General features: G+C 37.8%; 1 protein-coding gene across 2 annotated transcripts in view; it reads left to right on the forward strand.

Moving 5' to 3' along the window:
• Positions 1-22,503, forward strand: part of ANTXR2 (ANTXR cell adhesion molecule 2) — a 370,587-nt gene that overhangs the window by 346,364 nt on the left and 1,720 nt on the right. For both annotated transcript variants that reach the window (XM_082263608.1, XM_082263607.1), the window contains exon 18: positions 22,288-22,503. This exon is cut by the window's right edge and continues 1,720 nt beyond it. In XM_082263608.1, coding sequence (XP_082119734.1) covers positions 22,288-22,326 — 39 coding nt within the window. In that variant the 3' untranslated portion in view covers positions 22,327-22,503. The remainder of the gene's footprint in view (positions 1-22,287) is intronic.

The raw sequence follows: 22,503 nt of genomic DNA on the forward strand, positions 1-22,503 counted from the left end.
CCACATTTTTGCAGGACTAAAATACAATGTTATAAAAGTATACTGTTAGATAACACCCCACTTCAATCTGTGGTATCGGGGGGCCACTGGTTTATCACACCAGTTATACAAAAAATTGGCCAGTAAGTTTGGCACTGTGTGTAGCAGAGTTAACGCAGCAAAAGAGGCAATATTGTTGCAGGACACAAATACACTTATAAAACTATACTGTCCATACCATTGGCCAATTCCCATTGCTACTTTTTTTTCCCATTGTACTTCTTTCTTTGCTCATGGACTCAAGCCACTATGTCCTTTAAAGTATCCTCCTTCAATGTAAAAAGCCTCAACAGCCCAGCCAAAGGTAGTATGTTATGGGAAGAAGCCAACACACTAAAATGCGATGTCCTGTGTCTTCAGAAGACTCACTTTAGCTCCCAAAACTCACCTCCTTTTTCTAACAGGTGGTTTTAGAGCATCTACAAATTGGATGCCTCTTCTAAAAAAAAAGGGGGCTTCCTTATCACTATAAAGGACACTGTGACCTACAAGCTGATCTCAAAGGTGTATAATCTCCAGGGAGGGTACATCATCTTAGTTTGTAAAATAAATAATACAGTATACACATGATGAATGTATATCTTCCTAAAGAAAAGCCACTCACTTATCTGCAGAAAATATGTAAAAGGCCCATATTATTCTTTGTTGGGTCTTCAATGCAATTCCAGACCAGGAACCAGTATATGCCAGACGCAACTGTTTGTGTAGAGCAACTTTGGCAATCTTTTTTAATCTTTATGTTTTGTGGAGACAACAACACTCCTCTGAAAAGGACTATACTTTTTTTTTCATTCCCACTTCACGTATTCAGGAATAAATGTTTTCATAACTCACAAGTTTTTGTTGCAAAATATGGTTAAGTCTGAGATTCATAGCATCACCTGGTCTGATCATGCTTCGGTGTCTGTCACGGTGGGAGGGGGTTGCTTTAACTGGGGTTATTAGGTGAAGAAACTATGTATTTTTCATGTCTTTGCCTGAGAATAAGGTTAGCATTTCTAAACACATTAAATATTTCTTGATTTAAATGAAGCCTCAGTCAGCGACCCTTTCACACTGTGGGATTCAAATAAAGCCTATATGAGAAGCATTCTCCTTAAAATAAGTTCTGTTGCTAAACAACGTAAGCCGCAGCAACTGAATGATCTTCTCACCACGATTCATATATTAGAACATTCTAGCAAAATACAACCTTATATGTGCACCTGCTCCAAACTGAATCAGGTGACATAGGAGCCTACATTGTTGCTTATAGCATAGCACCATTTTAGAACATTAAAATTGAATCGTTATTGCCAGGGCTATAAAGCAGGCAAACTTCTAGCCACTCAAATAAAAACAAAAAAACATTAAAAAGCATATGAAATATGCATATATAGGGAATAAATGAATAAAACTCATCCATATGAAATAAATTAATATTGGACGCATATATAGTGAATGTTTTAAAAAATATCAAAAAAATATTTAAAAAGGGAATTGGTTCCAATTTCCTCGTTTAGGCCGCCCGGCACTAGCGTATCCAAGATGTAAATCCAATACGCCTCCCTTTGGCACAACCGTTTGAAACATTCGGCCGGCGCAAAGGTGGCTGGTATGGACTCTATGATCCACACCATTGGTCTTAAGGTGTGTATCAGAGTCCATACCAGCCACCTTTGCGCCAGCCGAATGTTTCACACGGTTGTGCCAAAGGAAGGCGTATTGGATTTACATCTTGGATACGCTAGTGCCGGGTGGCCTAAACAAGGAAATTGAAACCAATTCCCTTGTTTAGTCCCCCTGGAATAAGGTCCCCCATCTTTCATCTCATATATACATATTCCTTACCCCATTTATCTTTTTTACTCTTTTTATTCTTTTTTATCTGACATCCATTTTTCGTAAATAAATGAGTGTATATATAGCTTTTAGAATATGTTTTATAATATTTTTGGGTATGTTTTGGATATTTTTTGGATATTTTTAATATGTATATATTTTTATATACATATATATCTTTTAGATATTTAACATATTTAGGATACTCTTTATATATTTCCAATATCTTTGATATTTTTTAAAACATTCACTATATATGCGTCCAATATTAATTTATTTCATATGGATGAGTTTTATTCATTTATTCCCTATATATGCAATTCATGGCTGTTTTTCTTATGTACATGAGGATCGATATGATGTCATGTGCATATTCGCATCATACCTTCATATTTACATATCCTGCGTATACATCTTTTATATATTTGTGTGTGTATATACATCTAATTCTAGACACACGCATATGAATTTATATTTTACATTTTTTACATCCAATATATCCATGGTATTTTCATATTCATTTGATTTTCATTTTTCGTTTATTTTTGTTATTGTTTTATTTATTTATTTATTTAGTTGAGCTCTGATGGTATCTTTTTTCTTATTTGTCCAGTTGCTGTTTTTCTACCACCGCAAATATTTCATATGCTTTTTAATGCTTTTTAATGCTTTTTAACAATATTACCTTTGTGAGTACCTTTTCTCTTGGTTCATTTTAATAAAATCTCAAGATTCTGCACTTAGAGTGGTGCCTGTGTTTTCCTTCCATAGGCACAACCCTCACATCTCCTATCTCTAATCTATACACGGCCAATTTTACTTCCCTTATAGATACAGTACATGCAAAATTAGAGAGGATGAAACCTAGACCAATTGAAATTATAATAAAAATTAAATAATAATGAAATCATTACACAAACATGCTATCATTGCAGCAACTCTTAAGGCATTGGAATATTTTCTCAGCACCAGCATCAGACTCCCAAGACCCACTACAATTCCAGTGCCATTAGAAGTTTTTCAATTTCTCCCACCAGAGGTTTTCTTCAAGCGCTGGAAATGTAAAGGTATAAGAACTATTGCTGGCCACTTAGAGGTTGGAAAATGAATACCATTTCCTAACCACATTTTGAAATATTCTATTTCACGAAAAAATCATTTGTTATATGCTACATTGGCCATTGACTTTACCCAGCACTCTTTGCCCAATCTAGTACTAACGGAACCAGTGTAGTATTCACATAATCCCTTACAAAAATGGGAAGCAGAACTTTTTTGTGCCACTGATGAGCAATGGTGGAAAGCTATATCCTACACCTACTGTATTAATTTCCAAAATGTGCAAGTCACTTGGAAATGGCCCAAAAAATCCACAGGCCAGTAACAATCTTTGTTGGAGGAGGTGTGGGCTGGTAGGGAATTTTGTTGCATATGCTCTGGTCATGTTTGCAGCTTTTGAAATGCAGCGTATAATTTAATTTCTGAAATGTTAGGGATTGCCAGTAAAGCCAACCCTGTTCAAACTCTTCTAAGTGTCAATATAGATTAATTTCTGCATTTGGTATGTCCTTTGGCCCTGAACGTTTTGTTCATAGCACGCATTGCATTTATTAAAAAATGGAAATCGGTCCTGGTTCCCAATATTCCTGAAGTTAAATCCCTCCTAGATGAACAACTGATGGCATACAAGGATGGCATCCCTGAGAAATTCCACCAAAAATGGAAACCATGGAAATGTTACAGCTGTATCTCAGTATACAGCTGTATAAGTTGATTATCTGTTTACCTCTTTTCTCTTTTCTGTGACATTATCATAAGTCACTTTCTAAATTGTTTCTGTTACAGCATTTTCATTAAGACATGTTAGCCTACGTCTGAAGATACTTTCTTTGTTTTGTTTTTTTTAACCACCTTATAAAAAGTATTGATATGCTGTACTCCACTTTGGCAAGTGTTATACAGTTCCTTGCATTGTTTTCTTTTTGGACCATTTTTAGTCAATTGTACATATATTTTGATAAAAACCAATAAAAATGTATTTGAAAGTAAATCAACCTTGATTATTCAGCATCATCACCTCTGTCCAATGAGCTGTAAAGCTGTTTCAGGAAACAGTAGTGCTACACTGGGAAGTAGCAATCTTTTTGACTGGCAGAGGTATGTATCACAAGAATGGCTGGCCAAAATTATAAATCCTTTGGCAGGTAAAACAGTAAACATATGTTTACTTGAACACAGTATTTATCTGTTTGCCTGGAGTGACACTTCAGAGCAGCAGCAAATGGCAGATTAATCTACCAGTCAGCACTTAACTAGCATATTTTAGTTTACATGGTTGTCAGTCTTTGCACTCAGGTCTTTGAGCCTCATGATTCAGTAATGAATAGGTTTATTTACTTAGAGCTTACTTAAGTTTTATCTTTTGCTAGATCCTAACAATATCTTCAGAGATACTTCTAAATGTGGGCACTACATTTTTCCAGTAAATCTTCTGTTCTTCCTCACTGTGCACATTGAGCAACACAATAAATTAGTAACGTTTAGAAATAACATTTTGGCATTGTTGTTTTATACTATAGTTACCAATAATATTCAAATATAAGTGTTAATATTCTAAATGTATCTCTAAACAAAATGTGTCAGTATGTTAACTTAATGGAATTACATTTTCTTATCTCGTTATACAAGTGTTTTGTTTTCAGCCTATTGTATCATTTAGCAGCCTCCCTCCCTGTCATACTTAGTGATGGGTGAGTTTGCTCAGGTAGGTTTTTCAAAGGGTTCAGTAAATCTTGTTCAAATTTCTGCCTGCCCAGACATAGAGACATATCTCTTTGACGTCTATGGGGGTGAATCTTGTGGCTAAACTCTGGCCATTAGGGATTTTTAGGGCAAGAAAAAAGGCACGGGAAGCAGGGTGCTACTATGGAAGAAATGTCCTAATGCAAAAAGTTTTTTAAAAATATCATACAATGGAGAGAGAGTCTTTTCATGCAGCTTCCAGGTCGACTTTGAAAATGTACAAATGTTTTCAATTACATGTTTTGAAGATGCCTTAAAGGGGAAGTAAAGCCAAAACTTGTCTGGCTGTACTTCTGTGGATCACAGGAGTGCAGTTATTTTTGCACTCCTGTGACCCGTTTTCAGCTAACAGTGGGCTAACTGACATCACAGAGTTGGTCCAAGCTGATGAGAGCCCAAGCCAGCTGCTCCCGTCCTCTCTATAGCCCAGTGCTCCAGTGAGCACAGGGGGAAGAGCAGAGAGCCCATGATTGACAGTTACCATTTTCTTTCACGGAGCACTAAGAACTGATCAATCAGCGGTGTTTGATCACTCAGTTCTCAGTCTTACAGCCCACGGGGGACATTTAAGTATGCTAAATATAACAAAAAAAAAAAGCCCAATCTTCTCTTTTAAATCTGTACTTCATTACAGGACAGTGCTATTTTCACGGACAGTGTAAGCGTCAGCATAAGCTAGCAGTGTATGTTTGGCTGTGGAATTTTTTTTTTTTTTTTTTTAATTAACTTAAATAAAGCAACACCATTGTTTTGGCTTAAAGAGGCTGTGAAGTACATTGTGGTGTAAAAAATAAAAAATGCTTAGGTGAATCTGCACATATATTTTCTGAAACTGCAGATCTCAAAACCATAGGATAAGCCTTGAACCCTATGTGAATCAGAACCTCATCCATAGTCATAGTATACATTTGTGGGCTCCTGGCTTGCTTTTTTTTTTATTTTTATTTTATTCTACTGTAACATTTACAAAACTTGCCTGGATAATCCACTGAACTTAATTCTTACTGTGTATACCATCAGGTAAAATAATTTCATTGAAATTGAAAACTGAAATCAGATTTTTTGCTATGAGAAACATCTCTAATTTCAGTGTTTTATTTAATACATATGTAAGGCTAAATGTTCTTTATTTAGTCGGCTTGTTTTAATGTGTTTTTTGCTTCGACTGGTTTTAAAAGTGATTCATATTAGCATATTGTGTACCTGCAGAATGTTTAAATGTAATATTCGTGTGTTGTATGTGAACAGGGAGACTAAATAAATAAAATATGCTCATTTGTTTTTGAATTTCCATTGTTGACTTGGGAATGGTGAGCTCTCACAAATCTCAGCTTTAACCTTGCCAATTGCTGTATGCCTGTAAGTGCGCTGTAGTTATTTGGAACATTTCTACGTTGGCGATGGCATCCTTTTGCTAGATTACATTTATGCATTAGTACCATCTGTGCTTGCTGCTCCTTCTGTGAGTTAGCCCTGGCCAAATGACTGGCATTTATCTGGAAGTGCATTCAAAAAAGAAAACATAGCTAGTAAGACAGTAAAAGGAGACTTAACTGTCTAGAAACAACTGATTGTAATAATAATATGAGAAAAAGTAGAAAAACAAAAAACACAGACATTGGAAAAAAAAAAAAAAAATATATATATATATATATATATATATATATAAATATACATACATATATATATATATATATATATATATATATATATATATATATATATATATATAATATATATATATACACAGCATCTCACAAAAGTGAGAACACCCCTCACATTTTTGTAAATTTTTTATTGTATCTTTTCACGTGACAACACTGAAGAAATGACACTTTGCTACAACGTAAAGTAGTGAGTGTACAGCTTGTATAACAGGGTAAATTTGCTGTCCCCTCAAAATACCTAAACACACAGTCATTAATGTCTAAACTGCTGGCAACAAAAGGTAATACACCCCTAAGTGAAAATGTCAAAATTGGGCCCAATTAGCCCTTTTCCCTCCCCAGTGTCATGTGACTCGTTAGTGTTACAAGGTCTCAGGTGTGAATGAGGAGCAGGTGTGTTAAATTTGGTGTTATCACTGTCACTCTGTCATACTGGTCACTGGAAGTTCAACATGGCACCTCATGGCAAAGAACTCTCTGAGGATCTGAAAAAAAATTGTTGCTCTACATAAAGATGGCCTAGGCTATAAGAAGTTTGCCAAGACCCCGAAATTGAGCTGCAGCATGGTGGCCAAGACCATACAGTGGTTTAACAGGACAGGTTGAACTCAGAACAGGCCTTGCCGTGGTTGACCAAAGAAGTTGAGTGCACATGCTCAGCTTCATATCCAGAGGTTGTCTTTTGAAAATAAACGTAGGAGTGCTTCCAGCATTGCTGCAAAGGTTGAAGGGGTGGGGGGATCAGCCTCTCGGAGCTCAGACCGTACACCGCACACTGCATCAAATTGGTCTGCATGGCTGTCGTCCCAGAAGGAAGCCTCTTCTAACGATGATACACAAGAAAGCCCCCAAACAGTTTGCTGAAGACAAGCAAACTAAGGACATGGATTACTGGAATCGTGTCCTGTGGTCTGATGAGACCAATATAAACTTACTTGGTTGAGATGGTGTCAAGCTTGTGTGGTGGCAACCAGGTGAGGAGTACAAAGAAAAGTGTGTCTTGCCTGCAGTCAAGCATGTTGGTGGGAGTGTCATGGTCTGGGGCTGCATGAGTGCTGCCAGGACTGGGAAGCTACAGTTTATTGAGGGAACCATGAATGCCAACATGTACTGTGACATACTAAAGCAGAGCATGATCCGCTCCCTTCGGAGACTGGGCCACAGGGCAGTATTACAACATGATAACGACCCCAAACACACCTCCAAGACGACCACTGCCTTGCTAAAGAAGCTGAGGGTAAAGGTGATGGACTGACCAAGCATGTCTACAGACCTAAACCCTATTTAGCATCTGTGGGGCATCCTCAAACAGAAGGTGGAGGAGCGTAAGGTCTCTAACTTCCACAAGCTCGGTGATGCCGTCATGGAGGAGTCGAAGAGGACTCCAGTGGCAACCTGTGAAGCACTGGTGAACTTCATGCCCAAGAGGGTTAAGGCAGTGCTGGAAAATAATGGTGGCCACACAAAATAGTCACACTTTGGGACAAATTTGAACATTTCCACTTAGGGGTGTACTCACTTTTGTTGCCAGTGGTTTAGACATCAATGGCTGTGTTATTTTGAGGGGACAGCAAATTTACACTGTTATAAAAGCTGTACACTCACTGCTTTATATTGTAGCAGAGTGTCATTTCTTCAGTGTTGTCACATGAAAAGATATAATAAAATATTTACAAAAACGGTAAGGGTGTACTCACTTCTGTGAGATACTGTGTATATATATATATATATATATATATATATATATATATATACCGTTGTATATATAAATATATATATATATTATTATTATTATTAAATTGCTGGCCCTTTATTAAAATCACATAAAATTATACACTTATGCAAAGGTGAAGTTACATCTTCAATTCTGGATTCTGGAGATTCAAAAAGGCTGAGCAGAGATCCCTGTTTAATTCAGGAGTAGATCTATTGCTATGTTAACATTATATTTCTAAAGCCAATTATCATGTTGTTTTTTTCTAGCATGTACACCGATGTTTCAGTTGCTGTTACTGCAACTTCATTCATAGTAATTTAATTTACCTCTATCTTTTTATGAATACTACTGCCTAAATACATTACTTGGGTGGGTTATGGGTAAATACATTACTTGAATGGGTTATGACAATAAAACTAGAAGGAGATGTGGTCCTGCACAAATGCTATGGCAGTTATGGCTTTGCTTGTGTCCAAAAGTTGAGTTTAAAGTGGAAACTTTAAGAAGGGTCCTTGTTCCAGAGGCTACTCTAAATGATAACATGTACTAGCCCTCTTCTTTCTACTTAAATAAATATTTTATTAAGTATTGTTTTGCTGACTGCACCCCTTTAGAAGAATTTTCCCAGGAAGTAGCACTTACTTTTTTTTTTAGTACAGACATTATTGTGGTAAGACAGTGCATACTACATGTCGTAACATAAAATAAACAAAAATAAGCGTAGATGCAGGGTAATGAATAAGTATTAATGAAAGTCTAAAGAACACATATTGTAACTAGTAAGCTAAAACAATGACATTCAGCACTGGGAATACACGGCTAACGCTATAATAATGTTTTTTATTTTATATATTGCTGGAGAGTGAATTTATCGAAAGCACCACATCCCTAAATAGTAGTCAAAAAAGAGCAGATTGGATATTGAGACTTTTAAGGTGCTGATAATTATTAAATAATGGAGAAAAAAACATTTTTTGTAAAAACAATTAGACATATTTTATTAAGGACAATAGTACAAACATGAACATGAATTCTTTTAAAATGTATAAAAGAAAGGAGAAAGCACTTGATTATGTCTGCTCAACATGTTTCACCATCTTGTAGTGGCTTCTTCAGGAGACTGACGAACATCTTTCACAAGTAAACATTCTATATTTAATGAGAAATATTATGAGAAATATCGAAAACATATATATATATATATATATATATATATATATATATATATATATTGAGTGACAACTGTCAAACAAATATGATAGTCACAATATTCATAGAATTTTTATAAGAGCTATGAAACAACATACCTCAAATAACTGAACTTAGCCAATATATGGAAGAAGTTGTGGATGGAAAATGCCCTTAGATAGGAGAAGATAGAGTCAACCGAGGATTCTTGAATTCATATAAGACAATTCAAAAGAGGGCTCAGATAACACATAACATAAAAATATGTATCTAGTTATATTTACCCTTCAAATCAGAAATTTTGGATTAATAGGACAACAATATGTGCCCCAAGAGAGTGTAGCTGGTATAATGTCCCCTGGAGATTATCCCGATAGGACAGGAGATCCCCCCGAATGGGATTCCACTATATTTCAAATAGACAAAAGAAATAGAGAAAGGGAGCATTCAGCAAGCAGTAGGTAATGCTGTGGTAGAAGCAAAAAGAAAAGGGAGCTAAGACCTAATTACCTTATCCCTGGTTAGCTTGACAAACCAAGCACGCACAATTTGATCAAAGATAGTCAAACTCTCATGATGGAAATCAACCAAAGGAGCCAGGTCCCAGGCACAAATTCTGCAGGAGGATATATATTTTTAGTAGAGGGTATAAGTTCTGCAAACAGAGAGCAAGGAGCAGACCGTGGGGATTACACATAAAGAGATCAGTTGATTGGCTGTTGAAAGCCCGCCATTAAAAGCGCGCCATTGCATACAAAACAGGAAATAAAATGACCGAACATACAGTAAAGTTTTCGGGTCATTGTTCGGGTAACAAAAATCCAATTATTCGGTACCAACACGAATAATACAGTCCGTGTTCGCTCAACACTAATCTTCTCCTATCTAAGGACATTTTCCATCCACAACTTCTTCCATATATGTTCAGTTATTTGAGGTATGTTGTTTCATAGCTCTTATAAAAATTCTATGAATATTGTGACTATCATATTTGTTTGACAATTGTCACTCAATATATATATATATATGTTTTCAATATTTCTCATAATATTTCTCATTAAATATAGAATGTTTACTTGTGAAAGATGTTCGTCAGTCTCCTGAAGAAGCCACTACAAGATGGTGAAACATTTTGAGCAGACATAATCAAGTGCTTTCTCCTTTCTTTTATACATTTTAAAAGAATTCATGTTCATGTTTGTACTATTGTCCTTAATAAAAAATGTCTAATTGTTTTTACAAAAAATGTTTTTTTCTCCATTATTTAATAATTATCAGCACCTTAAAAGTCCCAATATCCAATCTGCTCTTTTTTGGCTATAATAATGTTGCTTTAGGATTTAGGAATATACTGAAGAAATGCACAAGTTGTATTTTAAAACCAGAGGGTAGGGGTGAGGGTACATAAGGGTGGTACATAAGAGGTAAAGGTAAGGGTATAGGCAAGGAGACAAAAAAGGGAGGGGGTGAGTCCCATATACTTGAAACTATAATTACAATATTTCAGAGTAAATGTGTTGTAGCAGATAGACCAAGTGTTCCACATTTGTCTCAGCTTGTTTTATGAATAGTTATCTTTTGCTAATAGAGTCTCATAGGTGTGATGGGTCTGAACCCTTTTAACCTCCCTGGCAGTCTGATTATGTCAGAATTTTTGTGCTAAAAGCCGTACATTGTTTTGCATGGAAATATGTTGTTTTATACTTTAGGCCTGTAATTCTTAGGAATAACTCACTTAACCACTTCCCGCCCGCCCTATTACAAAATGACGGCGGGAATGTGGTTGAGTTATCCTGACCGGACGTCATATGACGGCGGCAGGATAACACCGCTCTGGGCGCCCCCCGGGGGCGTGCAGAGCGGCGATCGGTGATGCGAGGTGTCAGTCTGACACCCTGCACCTCCGATCTCGGTAAAGAGACTACTGACGTAGCTCTTTAACATGTGATCAGCCGTGTCCAATCACGGCTGGTCACATTGTAAACAGGAACATGACAGGCATGAGTAAAGGAGCGCCGATCGGCGGCTCCCCTGACAGGGGGGGGGTCGCCACTGGTAATCAGATCATTGATTACCAGTGCAGACCCTCGGGGGGGGGATGCCACTAGATCCACCAGGGATGCCCACTATGACCCCAGGGATGCCCACTATGACCCCAGGGATGCCCACTATGGCCACCAGGGATGGCAATCAGGGCTCAGAGAGCCCCCCATTGCCCTCCCCATCAGTGATGCCCACCAGTGTCCTCCCTATCAGTGCTGCCCACAAGTGCCCATCATTGCCATCCTTTAGTGTCGCCCACCAGTGCCCATTATTGCCCACCAGTGCTGCCTATCAGTGCCCATTAGTGCCCATCAGTGCCGCCCGTCAGTGCCGATCAGTGCCGCCCATCAGTGCCCATCAGTGCCCACCAGTGCTGCCTATCAGTGCCCATTAGTGCCCGTCAGTGCCACCTATCAGTGCCCGTCAGTGCCGCCTATCAGTGCCCATCAATGCCGCCTATCAGTTCCCAGCAGTGCCGCCTATCAGTGCCCACCATATCTGTGCTACCTATCAGTGCCACATATCAGTGCCTATCAGTGCTGCCTATCAGTGCCGCCTATCAGTGCCACCCCATCAGTGCCACCCCATCAGTGCCACCCCATCATTGCCTCCTCATTAGTGCCTGTCAGTGCAGTCTCATCAGTGCTCATCAGTGCAGGAAAAAACTTATTTATTTACAAAATTGTATAACATAAACAAAAAAACTTTTTTTTTTTCAAACTTTTCTGTTTTTTTTTTATTTGTTTGGGCAAAAAGTAAAAATCGCACAGGTGATCAAATACCACCAAAAGAAAGCTCTATTTGTGGGGGGAAAATTACATAAATTTGGTGTAAGTACAGTGTTGCATGACCGCGCAATTGTCATTCAAAATGCAACAGCGCTAAAAGGGGAAAATTGGCCTGGGAGGGAAGTGCCCTGTATTAAAGTGGTTAAATCTGTTCAAACAAAAGTCTAGTAGACATCCCGGGTATGAAAAAGTTTGAAACACGAAATCATAAGTTATAATATAATAATAATACATTTCATCAAATTCTTCATTGTTTTCGAAGTGGAGATATTTAATTATGAGGGAGAATTTGTACTCTGACATGACCATGCCAAAGAATGGAGTGGCAAATAATGTATTGGTTGTCCAATACCACTTCTGCAGGGGTTTCCCCACCACTCCCTGAAGAATTATAAGGCCAGAAATTTGCAAATGTCATCTTTGGTCACTGGTTCCCACTTTCTGCATCTTGTAAACTTCCCATGCCTAGCCAATTCTTGCCCTTTGTACCGGATTGTCTCGGTAACTATTTTTTCAATAACCTCATCAGTCAGAAATAATTGTAGGTATGTCAAGGGGTTGTCATAGTCAATGTCAACTTTCATACCAGGTGCTCCAATAAATGGGAATCTTGGGGGCGCTGCCTGATCCATTCCGCAGTCAATAGAGCAACAAGTTCGCACATCACTGAGCTCATGCGCTGAATCGTCGCTGTTGTCACTTATAGTACCTGATGATGAATTTTCCCATGAATCATTATCGCTCAGTTCTTCAAATAATTCTGAATAACCGTCTCTGTTTTTTCCACGTCCATGGCATCCAAAAAGCGTTCTTTTAGCTCAAAAGCGCTTTTGGACACCATGGACGTTCTCAATTTTCCAGGCACAAAGAACCGCAAAAAGTACTGGCAGGGCACTGGAAAAGTCACTAGGTGAAAACCTATGGTGAAATGGCATGATACAAAGTTGTAATCCTAACAGATTACACTGTATCATGTTATTTGTTTTATTTATTTTTTGAATGTCCTGCAGGCACTGATAGTAGAATTCTGGACCTAGTTTTAGTTCTGATTTAAGGCGTTGGAAAGGTTTGATCCTACCATCTTGGATTAAAATGGTCAAATGTAGGGAGTCGTGATTGGGTCATCTATGGATGGGGAGAGACAGAAATGAGCATTTGAAGAGCAGGTAGAGATAATTTAATGGGGGAGGTTGGTGTATGAGTCCAAGTAGTGCAAGTAAATTTGCGCCAGCATCTAGCGGCTGCAAGAATGGTTGGAGGAAGGTGGGGAGGGAGTTTTGCTTTTGGGCTCAAACTACGATGCCAGTTCTTTAAGTCTTTGCCCAAAATGGTATGCCTTTCTATATCTCCCTAGCGAGTGGAGGCTTTTGGAAGAAACCACTCTTTCAACTAAGCTTGTATTCCTGCAGTGTAGTAGTCAGCTATGTCTACTAAGCCAGATCCCCCTGCTACTCTATGTTTGATAAGTCTAATTTTTGACACTCATGGTTTTCTCCTTGCCCAAACAAATCTTTGAAGGGGTGATTGAAGAGAATTGAGGAAAATTTGAGGGACAAGGATAGGTAGAATAGACATCTTAAATGCTGCCATACGACTTGCCCATGAGAGTTCATGTTTTCCTAACTGGTGTAGGGATAAGAGAAATGTTTGCTTATATTAGGTTTAGTTTTCTTTAAAGAGGTTTTTTGGGTTTCTTATTAGGGTGATTCCTAGATAAGCTACTGTATGCCCCCATTGTCAGGAACCGGCAGGACTGGTAGTGGATCCTCTGGACCAGAGAGGCGATGGCACGGGTTGTACTAGAGGACCGGTTCTAAGCAGTTACTGGTCTTCACCAGAGCCCGCCGCAAGGCGGGATGGATTTGCTGCGGCGGAAACTACCAGGTCGTGTCCCCCAGTAACAACTCGACCCCTCTGGCAGCTGATATGGCGTGGTACACAGGGAGTAGGCAAGAGCGTAGTCGGACGTAGCAGAGGTCAGGGCAGGCGGCAAAGGTTCAAAGGCGAGTAGTCGCTAGCAACGGGTTCGGCAACAGGCAAAGCAAACAAACACAGCAGGGAACGCTTTCTCAAAGGCACAAGGCACAAAGATCCGGCAGGAAGCTGTGGGAGGAGAAGGTATTTATGGGTAGTGCACAGGTGAAGCCTAATTAAGTCAGCACTACCTCTCACAAACCTTAACCCTTAATAACCACTTTAGGCCAGGCACCAATCACTGGTGCACTGGCCCTTTGAATCTAAGAGTCCCGGCGCGCGCGCGCCCTAGAGAGCGGGGACGCACACGCCGAGACGCTGGAGTGCTGCCTGGAGGCATACGCTGTGAGCGCTCCGAGGCAAGCAGGGGGTCCGGAGCGCTCAGCGTAACACCCATCTGCCCAGTGAAATGGGAATTGTAAGGATAAAAGGTTGTGAGTGGTGCCATCAACCCCCAAATGAAGAATGTATGATTTGGTGGCATTGACTTTATAGTAGGAGATAGCTCCAAAACTCCCTTCTTTGTTGGAAGTGGAGTAGTATGTAGCTTTGCGTCTGTGGCTTTCTTGTAAGAAGTGCTCTTAATTCTTGGTGGAGAGCTAGTAGTTTAATTTCAAGAATATGAGATGGGTTAGTTTTATTTAGTGATTCAGTGTTGGAAATTTCAATAGTAAGCTCATCAAGATGCTGTGACCTCCTTTTTATTGTCAAAGAGCTCAGTTGACTCATTATTCCCCTAATAAAAGCCTTGTTCTCCATCCAAAGAGTGGATGATTTGGGAACTGGTCCAGAATTATGGAGGAAAAAGTCTGTAAGGTGTTGATGGAGACATTCAGTGTATGGAGATGTTTGTAGGACATGAGTGTTGGCTCTCCAAATTCTGATGGGGTTGGATGCAGAGGAGGAGGCGACAGGGATACTCACCTGCGCATGCTCCAACCATGTGATGGTGTCAATAGCAGAACTAGTAATAAGTTGCAATAGCCATCCATCTATTAAAAAATAGTCTATTCGAGAATATGAGTTGTGGGGGGGGCAGAGAACAAGGTGTAGTCTTTCTCTTTCGTATGGTGACATCGCCATATATCATATAGGTCATGGGTTTGGAGGAAGTTCAGCGTTCAGCGTGGGTAAAGGGTGCCTGAGGGGCGGGTAGAGGTATCTAAAGATTGGTCAGGTGCAAGATTGAAGTCTCCACATATGATCAGAGAAATATGCTTGTATTTGTTGATTTTATTCATCATTTTTTTGAGAAAGTGAATTTGGCGCACATTTGGGGCAAATACTGTAGGCATGCCAAAGTGTATTTGGATCCTGCGATTGTGCAAATCAAGATTATGTTCATGCCATTGGGGTCTGATAATTGCTCATGCAGTAGAAAGTCTGTTGACTTACTGATGGCCACTAACCTTCATGTTTCTTTTTCACTTGGTTGGATGCTAAAAAAACACGTAGAAATTTTTTGTGGTGGTAAAAAAAAATCTATTTTTTATTAAGCAATCACCTGCTATGTTTAAAACAAATGTGTTTGAGGGAATTAATTAAGGGAATTAATTATCCTATCACATAGAGCACTTGGGGGAAGGTGCAGCTCAGTCTGTATAGCACATTTATATTAGGGCAATTGATGGAGGGTCCATTATGCACCCACAGTTACCCCTGTGATACCATGACAAAGATGCCTGATGTTTTTTATCTCTCCATGATCTCCTAGCTTAAGAATGAAGACATGTTTAGAGCTTAGCTCATATCTGAGTACACTTGTGAATCTCTGCACAGTAAACCTCTAACCAGACAAACACAATTGTAACCAGACATGTAGATGTTCCATAACAACATGTAACTTATAACAACTTGTAACTTATAAATTTGATAACTTTGAGTGAATGCACAAAATGAAGCTAATAAATGGTAGCTGGATTTCCAAAATGATTCTAAGGTCCAAAAAAAATGTATTTTTCTCTTGTCAAACATTTTACAAGTATTTATTTGACCCAGTGTACCCCATATACTGTATATGAATCAATGATAGAAAACAAAGGCCATAGTGCAAACTCTCCAGCATAGCAAGCACCCCAAAATGCTACTCTTGTGTTAATGAAAATGTCCACGGTTTGTTTTTATATGTATCACATGTCTTGGCAGCAAGAGTCTGCACCATGGTACAGCATAGAAGAATCCACTTAATGACTTGATGGTAAATTCTTGTATTTTAGAGGGGACTTTCATTATCCAATAGAAGAAGCAATATTTGGATGGGTGCAATTTCCCAAATGGCTTTTTTGGTGTCATACCAGTCTAATTATGTCATCATCCCAATAATGTTACTTTTGCAGATTAATCTGAGTTGATAAAAGAAGTCTATCACTAAAAACCATGCCATTCTGACTTTTTCAGCACCAAAGCAGAGGGATGAAGCAGTTTACTTGAGCTTTGAGTAACCCATAAAGATCTAGGAAACAGTGCCTTGGAATATAGACACAGTTATTTTCCATTTAACGTTATCCTGTATATATTAATGTAACCAATATGTATATTTTTATAGTTAAACAGTTACATGCTCAAGATTTCATAAAGGAGAAAAATATATAAATTACTTTTATTGATGTTTAGTTAAATGCCAGACTCCACTGAGGTTTTTTTCAAAATAGATTTTGCTAACTGCTATTTTAACAAGCTTATTAGCTTGACACCATTTACCATGCAATTATTTTAATAGTTGTGTTGGGATTTATGTAAATGGAAGCATAAACCTGGGCTACTCTTCAGTCACCGTAGAAAATTAATTATCCCATGTACAAGTTCAGTGACAACACTTTACAGGACACCACACAGAGTGTTCTAATAAAGTATATGCCTCGTTTCCATTTGTCTTTTTTTCTTCAGCTTTGGGATATAAAAGTCAATCAGATCAGCTATTGACATTTGAAGAGAAAGAAATACACCAGTATAGTTTTTAGTTATTTACTTTGTGGGGAAAATGAGGAAATGTACAATTATACTTTATAATAATTATTCTGTCTTGACCAATCTGTGCATTTGTACAATTATACATATTCAGCAGTAATTTCCCCTTCACAGTCAATAATTGTCTCTAGCACCTTTAGCTGCAATAAATAAAATTAAATTCTTTATGTAGATTTTAGCCAAGGTATCACATTGCTGTGAAGGATTTTTGGATCATTCTTCCAGCTTGCTTTGGTTCAACGACCTTTGCAGTTTTTGAGACCGAGCAACTCTATTCGGATTTTATCCCAGCACCCACTATAGATCGAGCTCAAAGCTAAGCAGAAAAAACTAGACCTTATAGTGACATTGTTAAAACAATTCACGTAATGTGTAATTATAGGCAAAATCAAACACAACAACTATGATGCAGTCTGTCCCCAGCATTAACACAACAGGTGTTGTTTATCTAGTCCCTCTGTAATATAGTTTTATAAAATGTTGGTCCTTCCATTAACAGGGACAACATTGTCCATTCTGAACTGAAATTGCAAAGTAGCATTATCATGGATATATATACATGGATATGTAGTTTTAAATTGACTTTAACCAAAAGACAAACAAATGAAAGCATAACTCCAGATTTTAAGTAGTTAAAGCAACAATTTTTCTTTTCTTTTACTTTCGCAAAAAACGTTTAAGCCATAATTAAAGGTTAGCCATTGTAAGAACTCCCAGAAATGTTATATGGTTTGACCCAACCCTCTAACAGCCATTTTTTGCTGGACAGTTTGGCCTGTTACAGGAGTGTGGCTCGGGGTTACCGCTTGTGGCACTGAAATTTAACCCCGAGCCACACTCGAGAATACCGCTAAGGAGGTTAATCCTAAAATTTGCAGAGTAGCCACTAAAGACAGCGGACAATTTGCTACTACAATGGCTATAAGGCTGATTTAAATTTCCTCTACACATAAGTGTATAATTGAAGTAAATCTTTACTCTTTTTTTTTTTTTCTTTTTTTTGAGTGAAAATTCTGAACTCCTTTTAGAAATTAAATTGTGTGCCTAACTGCTGAGCAACTATTATATACGATATCGACCTCAAAGTGAATAAATAATTTCAGTAAGTCAGCTTTTTTATTGACCTGAAATGAAAGCAAAATTATTGTGTAGCACTGAAAAGTTGAAATCAGAGCTTGTACTGAGTAAAAAAGGCTGCCCCATAAATCTATATATAATTATGAATATTGTTTTTATTTTAAGTTTTACACTCAATTATAAAAATATATACAGATATTTTTTGTATATTTATGATATGCAAAAAATTAAATGATTATACATTCTATTCAAATGTAATCTTAATTCTTTAGCGCAATGCATGCATTCAATGCAGTGTACACAAAGTATAGCTTGTATTCTAGTCTTTGCCACCTCTGGAAAACTGAAGAATGTGATTAACGTTTTAACATTGCTCACTGGGTTTGGTATGGCAAGTGATCAATTTAAGTGAACCATTGCATATGCACAGTTCTCAGTAGAGGCTAGTCCACCTCATACACCTCTCTTTTGAATATATATAGGAAAATGTTCCATTTGAAAACATAGCATGCTAATGTACTTTTTAAGCAATCTGGTTAAAATTTTTAAATATACATTTTCCCTAAGTACTCATTTTATTGATAAAGAAAAAAATCTAAAATATTTTTGCAAATTAAATATAAAAAAAGAACTAAGACTAAACACATAACCAAAGGGGGTTTCATGCCTTATAATGAGTCCCATTCCACAATGGTATTAAAGGGATTATGGTAAGAAATAGAGTTTGGCATGGAGGTTCTTTAGAGGACCCAGTGGTCATTGTCATTAACTGTGTATTCATTATGACTGCAAAGGATTCATCTATCAGATTCTGTGAAGGCTTGGTTGATGAAGCGGACAGCTGGATTACAGTGGCATCTAGAGTGTTGTTACATACAGCTTGTGCCCAAGCAAGATATACTCCCTTTTTATCAGTATATTTATCAGTTTTTATATTGCATAATAAAAGTGCAGAAATATTCCCTGTTCTCATGTTAAAATATAATTGCTTTGCTTTAACAGCAGATTTCTCTAAAAGTACCTGCTTAAAGTAAAATTCCCCCTGAATAAAATGGCCAGAGTTTAAGGTTTAAGTATTAGTAAGCTGATTTTGTTTATAACTCACTGTACAGGCAAAATATCCTGTCTGTAAATAATAAAAATGAGGACTTTTAACTTTTATAGTAAACATTTAGTAAGAAGATCATAACACTATGCATATGTGTGTGTGTTTTTCCCCTGTACTAGTAGAGTACAGAAAATTGCAAAAACTTAAGTGTAAGCATGCAGATAGCTAGTATTGAGATTAAATACATATATGTGAGCTGCTTTAACTGCCAAAGGGTGGGCAGTTTGGCCATGGCGAGATCAATGCCAACATACCGCATATGCTGTTGTTTGTTGCTTTGTCTTACCTGGTGGGGGGGAATAGTCATGTTCAACACCCTTACAAAACACCAGCTAACATGGAGTAACCCAATTGATGAAGATTTGGCCATGCTGGACTAGCTCCAGATTCCGTACACTGCTAAAAGATGTACGTGCAATGCAAGGGCTCAAATGTGGGTTTGACTTTATAACAGTCGTGGCAAGGTACAGCTGCAATTACAGCTGGCAAACTACAGGGTAACTTCATCAGCCAAATTGAACTGTGAATATCTGAGGGAACCAAGCTTTTAGCCAAGAATTCCAAATCGCCCCATCCAACAAATCTGTAGCACTCAAATAATCAGATGTCTGTGCAGAAGAAAAACAGATATTAGAGTCAATGCTGGAATGTGCCACCCCTCTTTGTCCATCCACCCACTGTCGGTCACAGTCATAGATTTCAAATGAGTTCCTAGATCTGGTGGATAAACAAAAGCAAACATGTTGACCTTGAGTAGGGCTATTGACTGAAAGAAGGAGTCAGACAGAATATGAAGGCAACATGAGAAGCCTACTAAAATAGTTAAAAAGCCAGCCTGGTAAAAGTAGAATCCAGGTAGTTTATGTATTAGACACTCAAGAGACTGACAGGTAAAACCGAGTCAACTATATCAAGAAAGCTAATGGCACTTTTATAAACTTCCCTGGTGAATGCCTGCAACAGTGGACATCATTATGCCAATCCTAAAGATAGCAATAGCTGGAAATGTAAGAGCTACTGCGGCATCATGCGGCAATTCTTTTAATTCTTGTCAAGGTATTCATGAAGCTCATACAATCAAGGCAGCAGAAACATTGTGAACACAGACTAAAAGAGCAGACAGGATTTAGGCCATGTCTGGGCTGTATTGGGCTGTATTGATCAAATATTCACCCTCTGTCTACTGGCAGAGGAAAGGATCAGGTGTGGAAAGTGAATCATCATCAACTTCATTGACTTTAAATCTGCATTCAATTGCTTTAACTGGCCCTATGGTGGGCATTAGATGAAGAATACATACTGCTGAAATTCATCACACTTCTCCCAGCATCGTGGGAGAAGTGGGTTCCAAGTATTCTACCTAAGTATCCAAAGAATTAAAATATTTCCCGACAATATAATGCATTCTCCAGGTAAAAGTAAACTTCTGCTATGCTCAGTTTGTCAAGGAATATTTACAAGGACAAAATACTGTTAAAGTAACAGCAGTGAAATATATGCCAGTAAAGAATCACAGGAATATTAATGTCTCTAGAATGTTTTATGCTTTTGAGGAGGGTGAACATGGCATTTGTTTAGCTAAAGCTTCTCCAACAGAAAATATTGAGTGATGTGTTTGTGTATGTCCTTTTGCAAGTAATTTACGACGATTGGGTCTAAGCAGTAAATCTGTAAACATTTGGAAACCCACATAAATAAAATTACATATCTGTCCATGAACCTTTGGCAAACTTTGGAGAAAATTGGAGACTGTCATTGCTGTTCTGTCTATTCATAGATTGCCTAGCTGTCATGCTGATCCACTTGATTCAACACTTTGAGCCATTCAATTAGAACAAGTATGCAAATAAGAACCTTATAGTTTTCAGAATGGTCTCCAGAAATTTTTTTTGGGTTACAAGATCTGCCTTTTATTTTATCTTCTGGTACTAAAAAATCTTTATCTTGGAGGTCTTAGAACAAGTAACAAGCCAGACTAACTACTTAAACATGTATCATTTAAAATGTATTCTACAGAAAAGAATATTTAAAGCTGAGCTCCAGCCTAACCTTCAGGCTTGCACAATTTAACAGGCTCCTCCCCATAGTGAAATTGCTTACTTGGATTTTTTGAGCACTGTGAGCCTTTCACAGTGTTCATTATAAACTGCAGAAAGCAAAACAGAGCCTTTCCCATTCCCTGGCTAGAGGGCATTTAGCAACATCTCACCTTTTACTATCCTGCCTTTTTGTCCCTGGTCAGCCCCTTTTCATTCACTTGTTTTCAACTAATTCAATCATAGGGTCTAAGATGTAAATGCACACTTTAACCAAGGAAGTTTGCATGCAAACTCACTCTGCCCAAAAATTACCACTTTACGAGAATTACTTCCACCCATAAAGGCATTTTTTGATAATTGAGCAAAGGCTGCTGAGAGGAGTACTGAGGGAAGGTGCTGGGATGTTTTTGGGAAGCTGTGTACAGTACCCTGCTGGCTCCTTCCAACAGCCATAATCTGCCTACATTCCATAGAGAAGAAAAAGGACCCAGTGATAGCATCACTGGGTCTAAAATAACACTCCACTTCTGTGCCCTGATCCAGTTATCATCAATTGGAAAATCTGGATCCTCTGCACATTGTTGTTCTGTAGGCCACTCTACATTTGGAGAAATGTCCACAACAATTGACAGGTATGTAGCATGCAGAGTAGCATGCAGAGTGTAGAAGCAGGCGAGGATGCACATTTATTTATTATTATTTCAGTATTCAGTACAGAACCTACATTGGGGTGCAAAACATAGTGCATTTACTCAACTAAATCAAGTCATACCTTTAGTATATATATAATTTAAGGTAATTAGGAGGCTATGTTGTCTTTATTTAGGGATGTAGACTTCTACAACACTATTTGTAGGTATAAATAAAAGGCCACTGTTTTAATTTTGCATTTCCTGTCTAGTAGCTTTACTAATCCTAGCTCTGATGATAGCACAATTTTTATAACTTTTTAACAAAACTTTCTATAATGTAATAGGAAAATGTAAATTTGTATTTATTAATATATGATTTTGTTGCATATTATTATAATTTTCTTTTCTTTTTTCTTTTTTTGTAGGGTCGATGCATTAACTTTTCCAGAGTGCCAACTAATTAAATGAAGATGCAATTTTTTTTAGTCAAGAGAACACCTAAAATGCCTGCAACAGTACATAGAATATTGTGTCAAAACCTCAAAATGTTTTCCATGATAATGGATTGGCACCAGCAGCTCTTGCTTCCACCCACTGCATTTCCTCTGCATAATCATACAGACTTTATAAAAAATGCACTA

The sequence above is a fragment of the Pelophylax lessonae genome (genome assembly GCF_965119305.1).
Source record: "Pelophylax lessonae genome assembly, chromosome: 1".
NCBI classification, from domain to species: domain Eukaryota; kingdom Metazoa; phylum Chordata; class Amphibia; order Anura; family Ranidae; genus Pelophylax; species Pelophylax lessonae.